This window comes from Mastigoproctus giganteus, chromosome 9 (assembly GCF_048544385.1).
Source record: "Mastigoproctus giganteus isolate SK-2022 chromosome 9, ASM4854438v1, whole genome shotgun sequence".
Taxonomy (NCBI): Eukaryota; Metazoa; Arthropoda; class Arachnida; order Uropygi; family Thelyphonidae; genus Mastigoproctus; species Mastigoproctus giganteus.
The window spans coordinates 219,188,086-219,206,807 of NC_143583.1; the positions used below are offsets into that span (position 1 = coordinate 219,188,086).

Here is an 18,722-nt window from a genome sequence, read left to right on the forward strand (position 1 = left end):
TAGTCTTGTTACCTTTTCTTCTCCCTCCTTGTTGATTTAATTATTTTGTTTAATTTATTATTTTCGCACTACAGTTTTTCCATGCTACTAGCATTAACTTTAATTTTGATTTTAAATTTACTATTAGTTATATATATATATATATATATATATATATATATATATCAGGAAAACCATTCAGATGTTTCTTCGCAGGACTGAAAAAATGTAAATAATTGTAAATAAATATTTAAGTCATGGGATTCTACAGGAAGTTAACTACTCCTAAAATCACTGAAACAGCATTCAAAATGATATTCATCTCTTCAACCCAATAACAAAATTTTTAGTCTTGTTACCTTTTCTTCTCCCTCCTTGTTGATTTAATTATTTTGTTTAATTTATTATTTTCACTCTACAGTTTTGCCATGCTACTGGCATTAACTTTAATCAGGAAATTGCACTCCTGGATAACCTGAGCACCAGCTTTATATTCTTCAATCATACACAGTACTGTTTATTTTCTTCAAACTAAATATTTGTCAACATTTTGGACTATTAGTGTACAATTAGGCAGGAGTGTCTACTTCTGTCCTAAATACTTTACTAATTTTGCCTTCTGTTAGCCTATAACCACAATACACAATGAGTACACAAAATATAAAAATATATACTTACAAGCTCTATCTCTATCATTCACAACATAGGTGAGTAGTTTTACGCAAACACAGAAAACACTGATACAGAAACCTCTCAAATAACACACACACACACACACACACACACACACACACCACATAAGCAACATGAAGGATAATAGACTGCATAAATAGACTGCATTAGATTAATGCTTCTTAACATAAAAGTATTATTATTTATATATTAAATATAAATTTTATATTATTAATACTGTATAAATATTTTATTATTAATATATTCAGAAATTATATATATTATTTTAAATATAATATATTAAAATTCTTATTATTTATGCTTCTTAACAAAAAGCAATATTTTAAATATGAAACAGAATTAATCATAGAATCAAAAAGAAATTTTTCATAAAATTCCTTTATTTCTTTCTTATGTCAGTTATTAATATTAAAATGCACACGGAAACATGACAAAGAATGAATCATTTGTGGGAAGCAAAAAATAACATACATTTATCTGAATTCATTATTATAAATACACATGACTTTAGTATGCTTAATATGGTGGAGTGAGGAATATAAAAAAAAAAAAAAAAAAGTTGCTAATTAGTCTTGGTACTCCAATTGAATAATGAATAAACTTTGTATACAAGTTTATTCAAATAGTTATATTTGTATTCTTTAGAAAACAAGTATAAATATTATAACAATTGGAAATTCAAATCTTCATGATGTTTAGCGGTTTTATTAATATAATTAATGAATTAAAATAATTAAAATACAATTAGGCAAGTTTTATAAATTTATGTGTATTTATAAAAATAAATAGTAAAAATCTATATTTTATGATCGAAAAAAAAAAATTACCTTTTGATCTTCCTGTTTAGAAAGAAGAGTTTTCAAATCATCCAGATGGAGCATAACTCTCTTCACTAAACTTGTATATTCCTGGTTTAAGGCATCTAATTCTTGGCTCACAATATCAGCTCCTGAAAGTAACTTGGCCTTCTTAGCAACTACGGCATCAAGGCTAGGTTGTATCTCCTCAAGGCTCTCCAGGAACTTCTTCTGACGTACATCATGGATCTATGCAGAGGACAGACAGGCTCACTCCAATTTACTTAATGTATTTCAGGATAATCCTTGCAAGGGAGTGGAAATATTGGGAGAGGTGCAAGTACTGGAGGGAGTACATGAGCTAAAGGATCACAGGCATCAGATGTGACAGATGGGTGGGTGGATAGGTAGGTAGGTGAGACAGCGAGTGAGTGGGCAGGTGGGTAGATATACATTCTGAAGGTCTTAGGAAAAACAGAGAAAAATGAACAGGGCTCTTGGCAGAATAAGCAACATATTCACATAAAAATTTATTCACCTTCTCTTCTCATCCAAGCTAAATCTAGTGAATATAGTCATGCAGTGCGCTCGTAAAGAAAGGAATAAAGATATGATGATGTAGAGTAACAAAATAAAGGTAATATTGAATTTTTTAATTAAAAAAAAAAAATAAAAAATAAAGCAGGAATTAAAGAAATATTAGGAAAAAGGTGAATCGGGGAAGAAGTAAATAATGAACAAAAATTTTGCATAACTGATACAAATAGCATAGGTGCATTTAAATTCATACAAGGGTAACTGGATGTCATTTTCATTTTTTCTTAAAATTTCATCTACTGATTTCTTAGAAGGTTAATATTTTTAATAATTGCCATTTTAGCAGAATACAGTAAAAGTTTAGTGCATATTAAAAATTTAGTTATGTTAAAAGGCTTTAATTAGAAACTTTATTGCCACATTAAATGGTTAACAATTTTACATTGGTTTGTAAGGCCCATTCAGTTATGTTATATCATACCTTAGCCTCTTTTATGTATCTTCCTCCAGCAATATTAGCTTGCTCTATAGCTGGCTTCCTTTCTGCCAGGGCACTATACAGATTCTGTAGAAATAAAATGTTGTCAGCAGATAACTCTTTTTTTTTTTTTTTTTTCTTTTTTTCAAGTATTTAGTGACTGAATATAAGTGAGAAAATTAAACGTAAAAAAAAAAAAAAAAAAAAAAAATATTTCACTAGCATTCCATACATAAATCTTAAATAATAGCTATTATACTATAATTTTAATTAATAGCTAATTATGCCTGAGAGCATTTCATTAATAAGATACACGGAGTTCAAACTTCTTCAGATATTCATTCCATTATGGCACACTATTGGGCTACACATTGGATTAAATAACTATAAACCACATTATTAACCCTGGCATTAAACCAATTATATTTAAATAGTAATAGTTATGAATGTACAAATAACTTCAATGATATGCTTTGCAATAGAATTACCATTCAGATGTTTCTTCGCAGGACTGAAAAAATGGAAATAATTGTACTTTAAGTCGTGGTTCTACAGGAAAATCACTGAAACAGCATTCAAAATGATATTCATCTCTTCAACCCAATAAATAAATTCAGTTCAGTTATTAATCGACCAAGTTAGTGAATAGCATCATGTTAATTTGTAGTAAATCACCGAAGCAGGTGAAATGGCATCATTTTTGTTATATCTCATATTGCGAATGTATAACAAGGTAATGGTGATACAGTGAAATGGTGCCATCTGGGTGGTAGTATCCACTGTGAATAAGTAATATTAGTCTTCACCACTGGAGAAGCGTTGTTTATTGGAGGTAGTGCAATATCAGTGAAACTCATGTGAAGGCATTCACAGAATGAGATATAACAAAAACAAAGCCATTTCACCTACTTTGGTGATTTACTACAAACTAACATGATGCTATCCACTAATTTATTCAATTAGAGAATTTTCCATAATCTGAAGTTTTTAGTCCTAAAATCTTTTTAGTCTCTATTAGGGTATTAATTGTTTACAATAAATAAACAGTCACTTAAATTATTACATTAATTTCTTTGATACAGAAATTGATGTAAAATGTTCATAATTGATCAATTCAATATATTTCTTATTGTTACTGCAATAAACATGCATTTATTTTCATAACAATAATAGATATCCTATTCATTGAAGTGTCCATAAAAATGGATTGGCCATTAATTAGTTATTGTTGGTGACTCTATTGTCACGCAGACAGACAATATACTATGCAAGAAGGATAGGTGGAACAGGACCAGGGTATGTCTGCCAGGAGCAAAAGTTGATGATGTTATAGAGAAGATATCATCTTTTAAGGGCATAAAAGGTGATATTGTTGTACACATTGGAACTAATGACATTAAGAATAAGAGATCTCCAGATATACTCAACAAATACAGGTCAATGTTGAAAAAAAAAAAAAAGTTGAGAGTTAAGGTTGAATGTGAAACTCTTTGTAATTCTACCCAGACACGATAGGAGGGAGTATATGATGAGAGCCTTGTCAATCAATTCAGCCCTGGAGAGATTGTGCAAGGCTCAAGGAATAGAATTTTTTTCAGCCTGGTGTATGCTTGTTGACAGGAGAGACCACTTCTAGAGGGATGGGGTACACTTAAATAGAAAGGATGCAAGAATATTTGCTGATGTTTTGAGGCAGTGTTGGGGGGGGTCGGAAAACAGTAGCTTGGCGGGGATACACAGATTAAAAGGTTAACAGTAGCCGCAGGCAGAGGGAAAAGTGATTATTGCACTGCTACTATTAGAATGAGCAGCAGCCTAAAAAGCAAGACAATGGAGATTTCCAGGACTGCTAGGAGTCATAGTGGAACAAGTAAATACATGGGCTGTGTTAGGGTGACTAAGAGTAGAAACAGGTGCATGTATACCAAAACTGAGCTGAAGATATCATCATGCTTCTCTTTCATGCTTTCTTGGTGATTCCCTTCTCTCTCTCACAGGTTAACGTGGGAATTTATTTATTTTTTTTGTTTTGGCTGGTGCAGCATAAGCCTCAGGTTTCCTTGCACCATATGGCTAATAATAATAATAAAAAAAAAAAAAAAAATGCTAGAAATATAGTTAGCAAATTTGATGAGCTTGAAATGCTAGTCAAGATATCAAAAGCAGATACTGCTGGAATATCAGAGACATGGTGTCACACAGACATAAGCAGCGTAGAATTGGAATTTGGGGAGTACAATGGGTACAGAAAGGATAGGAATGGATGAGGGGTTATGTTGTTAGTTAAGAAAAACATAAAATCTAAGGAAGTGTATCCAGTTGATGTTGGTGGACAATGCACTGTTGAGTCTGTTTGGTGTGAGAGAAGCACTGGGAAAGGAAAAATGAGAGTAGGTGTGTGTTATAGGTCTAATGAATCTGATACGTATAATGAGAAATTCTCAAGAGAAACAGAGTGGGCAAGTAAATTTTAACTTTACTTGCCCACTCTGTTTAATTTTAATCCCTTTAAAAAGGGATTTTAACTTTACAGATATTGGCTGGAATTTGTGGGTTGGTCACTCGTACACTAGAAGGACTTTTGTGGATTTATTGGATAACTGTTTTCTACAGCAACAAGTTGGAGAGGCAAACAGAGGGAGTAATATCCTTGATCTGAATATCAGCAGTGATTATTCTTGCATTAAGAATTTGCAGAAAAAGGAACCACTCGGTGATAGTGATCATAATTTCTGGATGTGGGAATTATTTAAAGATGCAGCTACCATCAAGGCTAAAGGGAAGGGCTTTTGTTTTATATAAAGGTGCCTACTGGGGTCTCAGACAGTTTTTAAATTCTGTACAGTGGGATCAACTGAGGTGTTACCAACGTTGAATTCTAAATGGGAAGCCTTCAGGGATAAAATTTTGGACACTAAGAGGCTTTTCATTCCAACTAAGAAATACTGTTCAAGGTTTAGGCATAAATGGATGTCAGATTAATTAATGAGGCTCGTGGTAGGGAAGAAAAATGTATGGGATGCATATAAAGTATCAGGTGACACAGTAGATTATGGCAGATATAAGATAGACTGTAATCAAGTCACAATGAAGGTTAGTCAGACAAAGGCAGATTACAAGAAATCTTTGGAAAAGGATGCAAAGAGATGAATCAATTGGATAACTTAACCTAGATGGGTTGACTATTGATGATCATGCTCAGGTAGCTGATGAACTGAATACGTATTTTGCATCTAAATTCACACATGAGGAGTTTTCAATGAGGGGAGTGCCAGAAGTTTATCAAATTCTAACAGGAAGCTAACTGATTTGGTAATAACTGAAAGCAAAGTGGAAGAGAAATTGTTGAAGTTAAACACGAAAAAGGCACCTGGGGTGGATAAGATCTATCCAGTTATATTAAAGGAGGCAGCAAAGAAAGTAAGCAAACTCTTAATCATAATTATGAGAGCTTCCTTGGACTCAGGGGAGGTCCCCATAGACTAGAGGTGTGCACATGTATCCCCAATTCACAAAGGGGGTTCAAAAGGTGACACAAGTAACTAAAGACCTGTTAGTTTAACTCGTGTTACGGGGAAAATAATGGAATCACTGGTTAAAGAAACATTGCAGGATCATCTAGACAAGACTGCAATAATAGTTAAGACACATCATGGGTTTGTTAAAGGGCAGTCTTGTCTGACCAATTTGATTGGATACTATGATGTGGTCACAAAGGAACTGAATGCAAAAAATAATTTTTAAAATTACATAAATGGATTTCAGGAAAGCTTTTGATACTGTTACACATGGAAGACTGCTGTACAAACTGGAGGGTATGGCATTAAGGGTAAGTTGCTACAGTGATAAAGGAATGATTGAGTGGGAGATGATAAAGAGTGGTAATCAAGGGACACTGTTCTCCATGGTCAAATGTTATTAGTGGAGGTCTCCAGGGTTCAGTGTTGGGCCCATTGTTGTTTTGTATATTTATCAATGATATTGATGAAGGTATATCACGTTTAATGTTCAAGTTTGCAGATGATACAAAGGGTGCCAGAGTTGTTAACGTTAGTAAATCCAGTATGCTACTCCAACTGGATCTAGATAAGTTGGGCAAATGGGCTGAGAAGTGGCAACTGAAGTTTAACATTGACAAATGCAAAGTACTGCATATGGGTAGCAACAACCCAAGAGAAATGTACCAACTGTGGGGTACTACACTCAGAGAAGTGGAAAGTGAAAAAGTCCTGAGGGTAATTGTGAAGTCAAAAATGAAGTTCGCTAAGCAGTGCAGATGGGCTATCAGGGCAAGTCATGGATCTTGTTAATGATATATAGGAATTTTGCTAGCAGGGACAGAGAGGTGATTATCCCATTTACAAGGCAATGGTCAGACCACACCTAGAGTACTGTCTACAAGTCAGGAGACCTCATTTTAAGAAGGATGTTGAGTTGCTAGAATGAGTACAAACAAGGACAACAAGATTGGTGAGGGGAACAAAGGGGTGCTCTTTCCAATAAGGGTTAAGTTCTGCAAATTGCAGCACCTGGAGAGTAGGCACCTGCAAGGTAATCCGATTGAGGTGTATAAGGCCTTGAAATGGGATGAGCAAGCTGAATGCTGATGGGATTCTTCCTCTTGCTCAGATTAAGACTTTGAGGGGGCATAGATTCAAATTGAGGAAAGAGAGTTGTAGAATAGATGTGCGGAAATTGGCCTTTAGCCAGCGAGCAGTTGATTGGTGGAACAGACTTTCATCTTTTGTTGTGGGAGTTGATAGCCTAAATAAATTTAAGGCTGAGCTGGACAGGCATTTCAAACAAATAAAGGTGTGAAATGGGATGGTTCTTTTTTTTTTTTTTTGATGGTTGCTGCATAAGCTTGCTTTCTTGCATCGTATGCCTCTACTAATGCTAATTTCTCAGGTGTGAATGTAAATGAAAAATACTCATTCAGTTTGTGAGCTATCTGAGTAGGATCATCAACTGTCAAATGATCGATATCAAGTCGTGATCTGATTATCAGTAGTGATTTTTCATGCATTGAGAATCTGCAGATAAAGGAAGCACTAGGTCGCAGTGATCACAGTGTGCTGAAGTAGGATTTACTCAAAGAGGCAACTACCGTCGGGGATAAAGGGAAGGGTTTTTGCTTTCGTAAAAGCAACTACGATGGTCTGAGACAGTATTTAAATTCTATACGGTGGGACCAACTGATGATGTTACCAACAGCAAATTCAAAATGGGAAGCATTCGAAGAACTTATCTTGGAAGCTACTAGGCTTTACATACCAACTAAGAAATATTGTTTAAGGTTTAGGCCTAAATGGATGTCAGATGAACTAATGAGACATGTGGCAGAGAAGAAGAATGCATGGGATACATATAAAATAATGATTGACCTGCCTACGATAGATATAAGCTGGTCTGTAACCAAGTCACAAAGGAGGTTAGGCAGGCAAAGGCAGATTATGAGAAATCTTTGGTAAAGGATACAAAAAAAACAGCAAAGAGTTCTTTACCTATGTAAACTCTAGAAAGTAGGAATTAATTAGATTGGTCCACTGGCTATCGATGGTTCCACTGTTGATGATCCTGCTCAGGTGTCTATCAAGGCTGCCGTAGCCTAGTGGTCAGGCGTGCGGGTGCATAAGTACACGTGCCTTGAGAGACCACAGTTCAAGCCCGTGACTACTGAATATGGTGCTGTTTCTTGTATTCTATCTATCTTGTGAACTCCTCTGACCGTTTGGTTGTCCCGGAGTATAAACAGAAAATTTATTTACTTATTGAAATGAGTATTTTGTATCTACATTCACACATGAGGAGTTATTCAGTGAGGGGAATGCCAAAGGCGAATTAAACTCTGGCAGGGAGCTAGATGATTTCGTAATAACAGAGGAAAATGGAGGAGAAATTGTTGAAGATAAACATAAGAAAGACACCCAGGGTGGGTGTCTTTCTTATGTTTCTATCCAGTTATATTAAAGGAGACAGGAAAGGAAGAAAGCAAACCCTTAGCCATAATTATGACAGCTTCCTTGGACTCAGAGGAGTACCGATGGACTGAAGATATGCAAATGTGACTCCAATTCACAAAAGAGGAGGTGACTCAAGTAATTATAGACTGGTTAGTTTAACTTCTATTCCAGGGAAATTAATGGAGGAACTGGTTTAAGAAGCATTCCAGTATCATCTAAACAAGACTTTAGTTATAGCTCAGACACAGCATGGGTTTGTTAAGGGGAAGTCTTTTCTGACCAATTTGATTGGTTACTATGATGTGGTCACAAAGGAACTGGATGCAAAGAATAATTTTGATATCATATATTTGGATCTTAGAAAGGCTTTTGATACTGTTGCATATGGAAGACTGCTACGCAAATTGGAGCAGTGTGGCATTGGAAGCAAATTGTTGCTAGGGATAAAGGGATGGTTCAGTGGGAGAAGACAGAGAGTGGACACTGCTCTTCGTGGATAAATGTTATCAGTGGAGTTCTTCAGAGTCCATTGTTGTTTTCTGTATTTATAAATGATACTGATGAAGGTATATTAGGCTTAATGTCCAAGTTTGCAGACGATACGAAGGTTGGCATGGTTGTTAGAGACACTAATGACAGTACATTGCTGCAACAGGATCTAGAAAAGTTCAGCAGATGGGCTGAGAGGTGGCAAATGAAGTTTAACATTGACAAATGTAAAGTACTATATATGGGAAGCAGTAACCCCAGAGTAATGTATAAACTCTGTGGTACTACACTGACAGTGGTAGAAAATGAAAAGGACCTGGGGCTAATTGTGCAGGCAGATATGAAGTTTTCTGAGCAGTGCAGATGGTCTGCAAGAGTAGCTCATGGTGTCTTGTGAATGATATACAGGAATTTTTCTAGCAGGGATAAGGAGGTGATTATCCCCATGTATAAAGCAATGGTCAGGCCACACCTTGCATACTGTACACAGGTCTGGAGGCCTCATTTTAAGAAGGATGTAGAGCTGTTGAAACGAGTACAGAGAAGGGCAACAAGATTAGTTGAATGGAACAAAGAGTTGCTCTTACAAGGAAAGGCTTACGTTTTGCAGATTATAGTGTCTGGAGACTAGGCACCTGCAAGATGATCTGAATGAGGTGTATAAAGCTTTGAATGGTTTGAGCATGCTGAATGCTCAATGCTGATGGGATTCTTCCTCTTTCTGAGAATAATCACCTGAGAGGGCATAAATTCAAATTGAGGAAGGACAGTTGTAGGACGGATGTGCGGAAGTTTGCCGGTATATCGTTGACAAGGCACCATAATCTCATGGTGCCCTGTCAATGATATACAGGAATTTTGCTAGCAGGGATAAGGAGGTGATTATCTCCTTGTATAAGTCAATGGTCAGGCCACAACTTGGGTACTGCATATAGATCTGTCGGCCTCATTTTAGGAAGGATGTAGCTGCTGGATGAATACAGAGAAGGCAACCAGATTGGTGAGCGGAGCAATGGGTTGCTGTTACCAAGGAAGGCTTAAGTTCTGCAAATTGCAGCATTTGGAGACTAGACACCTGTGAGGTGATCTAATTGAGGTGTATAAGGCCTTTAATGGTTTGAGCAAACTCAATGCTGATGAGAGATTCTTCCTCTTGCTCAGATTACTCACCTGAGGGGGACATATATTCAAATTGAGGAAAGACAAACGTAGAATAGATGTGTGGAAATTTGCCTTTAGCCAGCAGGTGGTAAATAGTTGGAACAAACTTTCATCTGTTCTAGTGGAGGTCAACAACTTAAATAAGTTGAAGGCAGAACTAGACAAACATTTGGAGTGAATGGATAAGTGAAATGGGATGTTTTTTTTTTTTTTCTTTTTTTTGGCTGATGCTATAAAAACTTGCTGTCTTGCATCATATGCTTCTACTAATGCTAATGCCAGTTTTAATTTTCACATGTTTGTTTTTAATATATTAAACATTTTTGTGCACTGTTTGCAGTTTACTTTTTTTTAACAATGTGTGTTATCCACATTTGTACATGTCAGTATAATTAATATGAAGGCTTGTGCAGTCAGCACAAGCAACAATTTATTACAATTAGTTATTACATTAATAATTTATTATGTACATACTGTAGACTACATTGGTCTCTATTGTTATTATCAGTTCACCATCTTTAAATCTTAATAATTTTTTGCAAATATTTTGGTAATATTACAATTAAGTTATTTTTGAATGCAGAAATGATACTCAGATCATATGTTTAAACAAATTGGATTTTATTAATGTTACAAAGTAACAAAAATGAACCTCAACAATGGTAATTCAAAGATAATGATTGCTAATAATATTTCAGCATTTTTTTTTTTTTTTTTTTTAAAGGCAAGAAACTTAGCTATACTGAAGCAAAAATATGTAATAGATGATCTTTCTCTGCATTATATTAGTGGAATAGGTCATGATGTTTCTGGTAACTTATCTTTAATCTGCATATTATAAAGGTAGGCGAGAACCTGGAATTAACCAACAAAAAAAAAAAAAAAAAACTTACTACTTCAGCCTATACACCATAAAAGATAGACAGCCACCTAAAAATTTCCAAAAGGGTACTTAAAAATGATGCAACAATATGTGATTATCTAATTTTTATTACATTTACTAAGGTGTAAAATTTATTATAATTATATGTATATAGAATATATAAATATATGATGATAATAAATGATAATTAACTTACCATAGTTGATTCAACTTCATGTTTAACAGCATGTGATGAAATTTTTGTTAAGGATTTCATGTTGTCAACTTTGACACTTGTTTGTGATATCCACAGCTTTTCTTCATTATCCATCTTATTTCTGTATGTTTGAAGGAAATCTGATGATGTTTCACAGCTCTGTATTCTATAACAAAACATCAAAAACAAGTTACTAATTTAATTTCATGCTTAAAAGCTAGCTAATACATTTAAGTTCTATATTTTTTTTTCTTTTTTCTTTTTTTTAGTAAAAAACTAAAACTAAAAAAACAAGGCTAAGAAAACAAGGAAAGAAACACAACTGAAATTTTACAAAGTAATGGCAATACCAACACTTCTTTACAGTTCTGAAACATGGATACCAAAACAAAGAGACATATTATAAACAATAAAAGCTGCAAAAATGAAATTTTTAAGATATGTTAACGGATGTACAAAATTAGATAAATACCAAATGTAAATATTAGAAAAGAATTAAAGATTTACTCAATTAATAAAAAATTATAGAATATGGAGAAAGATGAAAAGAAAGACAAATTTTTTTACATTAAATTAGATAACATGGTAAATCAATGTTCATTGGCTTAATAAGCAGTACATTTAGTACAATTCCAGGAAATGGCTCAAGAATTTTTTTTTATTTGTTTTTCTCTGTTAATCACCATTAGTACTAAGGTTCCAAAAATGTTTTTCTAACATTGTCAAATTTGATAATACTATTTAAAATTTTTGTACTTACCAAAAGGACAAAATTTGTTCTAAAATTTGGCAATAAATACAGTAGAATCTCATTAATACAAAGTTCGAGGAATTTAAAATTTGTGTTTTTGCAATAATGAGGTATCCCAAAAATGCCAAAATTTCACAACCTTCAATATATACATGTATATAACTTAAGCTTTGTCACACTATAATAAGAATAACTGTCATTTAGATTTTCATCAGTTTAAGCCAGAAATAATGAAAAAGAAACAACAAAACTGAAGTATACATATATAATAATGCAGAACTGGAATTTGGGGAATACAATGTGTATAGAAAGGATAGACAGGACAGGAGGGGAGGAGGGGTTATGCTATTAATTAAGAAACACATAAAGTCCAAGGAAGTGAAGCCAGACGACATCGATGGACAGGGCAGTGTCAAGTCAGTTTGGTGTGACATAAGCATAGGGAAATCAAAATTGAGAGTAGGAGTGTGCTATAGGCCTAATGACTCTGATGAGTATAATAAGATATTGTACAGGGAAATGGAGTGGGCCAGTAAATCAGAGAGTCTTATAATGGGGGACTTTAATTTCCCAGATATTGACTGGAATTTGTGGGTTGGTCACTCGCACACTAGCAAGGCTTTTGTGGATTTATTGGATGATTGTTTTCTACATCAGCATGTTCGTGAGGCAACAAGAGGGAGCAATACTCTTGATCTGATTATCAGTAGTGATTCTTCATGCATTAAGAACCTGCAGATAAATGAACCACTAGGTGGCAGTGATCACAGTGTGTTGAAGTGGGATTTACTCAAGGAGGTAACTACTATCAGAGGTAAAGGGAAGGGTTTTTGTTTTCGTAAAGGCGACTATGATGGTCTGAGACAGTATTTAAATTCTATACAGTGGGACCAACTGATGATGTTACCAACAGCAAACTCAAAATGGGAAGCATTCAAGGAACTAATCTTGGAGGCTACCAGGCTTTACATACCAACTAAGAAATATTGTTCAAGGTTTAGGCCTAAATGGTTGTCAGATGAACTAATGAGACATGTGGCAGAGAAGAAAAATGCATGGGATACATACAAATTAATGGGTGACATGGAAGCCTATGATAGATATAAGTTGGTCTGTAACCAAGTCACAAAGGAGATTAGGCAGGCAAAGGCAGACTATGAAAAATCCTTGGCAAAGGATGCAAAGAAAAACAGAAAAGAGTTCTTTACATACTTGAACTCGAAAAGGAAAGGGATGAATCAGATTGGTCCACTGGATATTGATGGTTCAACAGTTGAGGATCCTGCTCAGGTGGCTAACAATCTAAACGAGTATTTTGCATCTACATTCACGCATGAGGAGTTATTCAGGAAGGAGAATGATGCAGGTAAAGTAAACATTGGCAGTGAGCTGGATGATTTTGTAATAACTGAGAGGAAAGTGGAGGAGAGATTGTTGAGGATAAACATAAAAAAGGCACCTGGGGTGGATGGGATCTATCCAGTTATATTAAAGGAGGCAGCAAAGGAAGTATGCAAACCCCTAGCCATAATTATGAGAGCTTCTTTGGACTCAGGGGAGGTACCCATAGACTGGAGATGTGCAAATGTAACCCCAATTCACAGAGGAGGATCAAAGGCTGACACAAGTAATTATAGACCTGTTAGTTTAACTTCTGTTCCAGGTAAATTAATGGAGGCAGTGGTTAAAGAAGCACTGCAGGATCATCTAGACAAGAATTCAGTTATAGCTCAGACGCAGCATGGTTTTGTTAAGGGCAGGTCTTGCCTGACCAATTTGATTGGATACTATGATGTAGTCACAAAAGAACTGGATGCAGGGAATAACTTTGATATTAGCATTAGCATTAGCATTAGCATTAGTAGAGGCATTTGATGCAAGAAAGCAAGCTTATGCAGCATCAGCCAAAAAAAAAAAAAAAAAAAAAAGTAACATAAATAAATAAAAATAACCACTTCCACTTCACCCCTCTGTTCGTTCGAAATACCTGTCCAGCTGAGCCTTAAACTTATTTAGGCTATCAACTTCCACGACAAGGGATGGAAGTCTGTTCCACCCACCAACCACCCGCTGGCTAAAGGCAAATTTCCGCACATCTATCCTACATCTGTCTTTCCTCAATTTGAATTTATGCCCTCTCAGGTGATTTTTCTGAGCTAGAGGAAGAATCCCATCAGCATTGAGCATGCTCAAACCATTCAAGGCTTTGTACACCTCTATCAGATCACCCCGCTGGTGCCTAGTTTCCAGACACTGTAATTTGCAAAACTTAAGCCTTTCTTCGTAAGAGAACCCCTTTGTCCCATTCACCAATCTAGTTGCCCTTCTCTGTACTCGTTCCAGCAGCTCTACATCCTTCCTGAAATGAGGCCTCCAGGCCTGTATACAGTACTCTAGGTGTGGCCTGACCATTGCCTTATACAAGGGAATAATCACCTCCTTATCCCTGCTAGAAAAATTCCTATATATCATTGACAATACACCATGAGCTACTCTTGCAGCTCGTCTGCACTGCTCAGAGAACTTCATATCTGCCTGAAACACCACCCCCAGGTCCCTTTCATTCTCTACCACTGTCAGTGTAGTACCACAGAGTTGATACGTTGCTCTGGGGTTGCTGTTTCCCATATGTAGTACTTTACATTTGTCAATGTTAAACTTCATTTGCCACCTCGAAGCCCATCTGCTCAACCTTTCCAAATCCTGTTGCAGCAGCATAGTGTCAGTAGTGTCCTTGACAACCCTGCCAACCTTCGTATCGTCTGCAAACTTGGACATTAAGCCTGATATACCATCATCAATATCATTTATAAATACAGAAAACAATAAAGGCCCCAATACTGAACCCTGAGGGACTCCACTAATAACATTAGTCCACGATGAGCAGTGTCCATTGATTACCACTCTCTGTCTTCTCCCCCTCAACCACCCCTTTATCCATAGCAGCAACTTGCCTCCAATGCCACACTGCTCCAATTTGTGCAGCAGTCTTCCATGTGCAACAGTATCAAAAGCCTTTCTAAGATCCAAGTATATAATATCAAAGTTATTCCCTGCATCCAGTTCTTTTGTGACTGCATCATAGTATCCAATCAAATTGGTCAGGCAAGACTTCCCCTTAACAAAACCATGCTGTGTCCTAGCTATAACTGAAGTCTTGTCTAGATGATCCTGCAGTGCTTCTTGCACCAGTGCCTCCATTAATTTTCCGGGAACAGAAGTTAAACTCACAGGTCTATAATTACTTGTGTCAGCCTTTGATCCCCCTTTGTGAATTGGGGTCACATTTGCACATCTCCAGTCAATGGGTACCTCCCCTGAGTCCAAGGAAGCTCTCATAATTATGGCTAAGGGTTTGCTTACCTCCTTTGCTGCCTCCTTTAATATAACTGGATAGATCCCATCCACCCCAGGTGCCTTTCTTGTGTTTATCTTCAACAATTTCTCCTCCACTTTGCTCTCAGTTATTACAAGATTCTCTAGCTTACTGCTAGAGTTGAATACACCTCTGGCATTCCCCTCGCTGAATAACTCCTCATGTGTGAATGTCGATGCAAAATATTCATTTAGTTTGTTAGCTACCCGAGCAGGGTCATCAACAGTTGACCCATCGATCTCAAGTGGACCAATCTGATTCATCCCCAGCCTTCTAGAGTTTACATAAGTAAAGAACTCTTTGCTGTTTTTCTTCGCATCCCTTGCCAAGGATCTCTCGTAATCTGCCTTCGCCTGCCTAACCTCCTTTGTAACTTGGTTACAGATCAACTTGTATCTATCATAGGCGTCCATGTCACGTGTTAATTTGTATGTATCCCATGCATTTTTCTTCTCTGCCATATGCCTCATTAGTTCATCTGACAACCATTTAGGCCTAAACCTTGAACAATATTTCTTAGTTGGTATGTAAAGCCTAGTAGCTTCCACGATAAGTTCTTTGAATGCTTCCCATTTTGAATTTGCTGTTGGCAATATCATCAGTTGATCCCACTGTATAGAATTTAAATACTGTCTCAGTCCATTGTAGTCGCCTTTACGAAAGCAATACCCCTTCCCTTTACCCCTAATGGTAGTTACCTCTTTGAGTAACTCCCACTTCAGCACACTGTGATCACTGCCACCAAGTGGTTCATTTATCTGCAGATTCTTAAAGCATGAAGAATCACTACTGATAATCAAATCAAGAGTATTACTCCCTCTAGTTGCCTCCCGAACATGCTGATGTAGAAAACAATCATCCAATAAATCCACAAAAGCCTTGCTACTGTGTGAGTGACCAGCCCCCAAATTCCAGTCAATATCTGGGAAATTAAAATCCCCCATTATAAGACTCTCTGATTTACTGGCCCACTCTATTTCTCCGAACAGTTTCTTATTATACTCATCAGAGTCATTAGGCCTATAGCACACTCCTACTCTCAATTTTGATCTCCCAATGCTTATGTCACACCAAACTGACTCGACACTGCACTGTCCAGCGATGTCGACTGGCTTCACTTCCTTGGATTTTATGTGTTTTTTAACTAATAGCATAACCCCTCCTCCCTTCCTATCCTGTCTATCCTTTCTGTAGACATTGTACTCCCCAAATTCCAGTTCTGCATTTCTTATATCTGTGTGACACCACGTCTCTGAAATCCCCACAATATCTGCCTTTGATGTTTTGAGCAATACCTCAAATTCATCAAATTTATTTAATAAACTCCTAGCATTGGTGTACACACAAGTATACATGCACCTGTTCTTTTTCTTAGCTACCCTAACACAACCCATGTGTTTACTTGTACCCCAATGATTCCCAGCAGTCTCTGAAATATCCTGCATCTTATTTTCCAGGCTGCGGCTCATTCCAATAGAAGCAGTGCAAGAATCACTTTCACCTCTCCCAGTGGCTACTGTTAATCTATTAGTCCTTGTATCCCCCCAATCTAGCAGTTTTCCGACCCACCTAACATTGCCTCGATAGCATCAGCAAACATTCTTGCACCCTTTCTATTTAAGTGTATCCCATCCCTGTAGAAGCAGTCTCTCCTGTTAACATATACTCCCTCCTATCGTGTCTGGGCAGAATTGCAGACACTTTCAATTTCAACCCTAATTCACAGCTTTTTTTCATCAGTGACCTGTACTTGTCAAGTAATTCCGCCGGTCTCCTACTCTTAATGTCATTAGTGCCAACGTGTACAACTATATCACCTTTTGTGCCCTTAAAAGATGATATCCGCTCTACAACGTCATCAACTTTTGCCCCTGGCAGACATACCCTGGTCCTATTCCACCTATCCTTTTTACAAAGCATGTTTCCCGTTTCCCTGACAATAGAGTCACCAACAACTACTAGTTCCTTTGGGACCAGCGCATTCTGCCTTGGGGGTTGCCGCTGTGTTCCGCGATGACCAAGTGCAAGCTCTGGCATTGGTGTGGGCAGCTGAGAGCTTGATGGGCCCCTCACTTGTAATCCTTCGAGGGCATCCACCCTATCCTTCAAGCTCTCATATAGGCCCATAACAACGCTGAGTTGTCGCCTTATCTCCTTACACTCCTTGCATCGCACACACACAAAGACATCCCCCATGGCAGTATCATGTCCCATACTTGACTGCTCCGCAAACATCAAGCAAATAGTGCATCTTACAAGGCTGTGATTCAGAGGACAACTGCCCCCCTCAGTTCTCCCCTGGGCCACAGCATTCCCATTAGCTTGAGCCCTTTGCTTTGCTGCTCTGGTTTGAGTCATGATTTAGATTTACTTTCAATAAAATTTCAATTTCTGTACAAAATTAAATCCTAAACTTGTATCCAAACACAGTTATAACGCTATATTTATGTTTCAGTAACGAGTGTTATCTACGGAATATTTACGTTTCAGTAACGAGTGTTATCTACGAGATATTTACGTTTCAGTAACGAGTGTTATCTGCGAAATCCCTTTATATAACTTTCGTATCAAGTTATGTATTAATTATTTGTTTTTACTAATTATTTATGTTACGTAACCTAAGTGGTTATATGTATAATTAATTATGTTAAATAAAATTAATTATATTACGTTTGTAATCTAAGTCGTTATATGTATTTATTTAAACGTACAATTTAACTGCTAACGAAGTTCAACTAACGCTATCTAGTACGGTATATCGTATCAAAAAGGCGGGAAAATTACGAACGGTTAGCGGAGTTGAAACACGTGGAAACCTTTACCGATACTTTTATGCAATTACAAGGCCGAGTAAAGAATAAATACACCAAATTAATCAGAAAATCACAAAATAATGTTATACTACTAAATTTAAATCAAAAGTTTTAGAAAAACAATAATTTCAAATCAATAAATAAGAAAAATCCACTTAGCGGCTTTGAAAACGACCGTCTCTAGTAGCCACCGCCTTTCTAAGATCCAAATATTATATATTTGGATCTTAGAAAGGCTTTTGATACTGTTGCACATGGAAGACTGCTGCACAAATTGGAGCAGTGTGGCATTGGAGGCAAATTGCTGCTATGGATAAGGAGATGGTTGAGTGGCAGAAGACAGAGAGTGGTAATCAATGGACACTGCTCAACGTGGACTAATGTTATTAGTGGAGTTCCTCAAGGTTCAGTGTTGGGTCCGTTGTTGTTTTCGGTGTTTATGAATGATATTGATGATGGGATATCAAGTTTAATGTCCAAGTTTGCAGATGATACAAAGGTTGGCAGGGTCGTTAAGGACAATACTGACGCTATGCTGCTGCAACAGGATCTGGAAAGGTTTAACAGATGGGCTGAGAGGTGGCAAATGAGGTTTAACATTGACAA

At 36.6% G+C, this 18,722-nt stretch overlaps 1 protein-coding gene across 1 annotated transcript in view; it reads right to left on the bottom strand.

Annotated features, from left to right (window-relative positions):
* The window catches only part of shot (dystonin-like protein short stop), a 1,739,701-nt gene that overhangs the window by 1,211,949 nt on the left and 509,030 nt on the right, over positions 1-18,722 (bottom strand). Inside the window, exons 25-27 of the mRNA XM_090380932.1 lie at positions 11,177-11,342; positions 2,488-2,571; positions 1,500-1,718 (exon numbers count right to left, since the gene is read on the bottom strand). Coding sequence (XP_090237058.1) covers positions 1,500-1,718; positions 2,488-2,571; positions 11,177-11,342 — 469 coding nt within the window. The remainder of the gene's footprint in view (positions 1-1,499; positions 1,719-2,487; positions 2,572-11,176; positions 11,343-18,722) is intronic.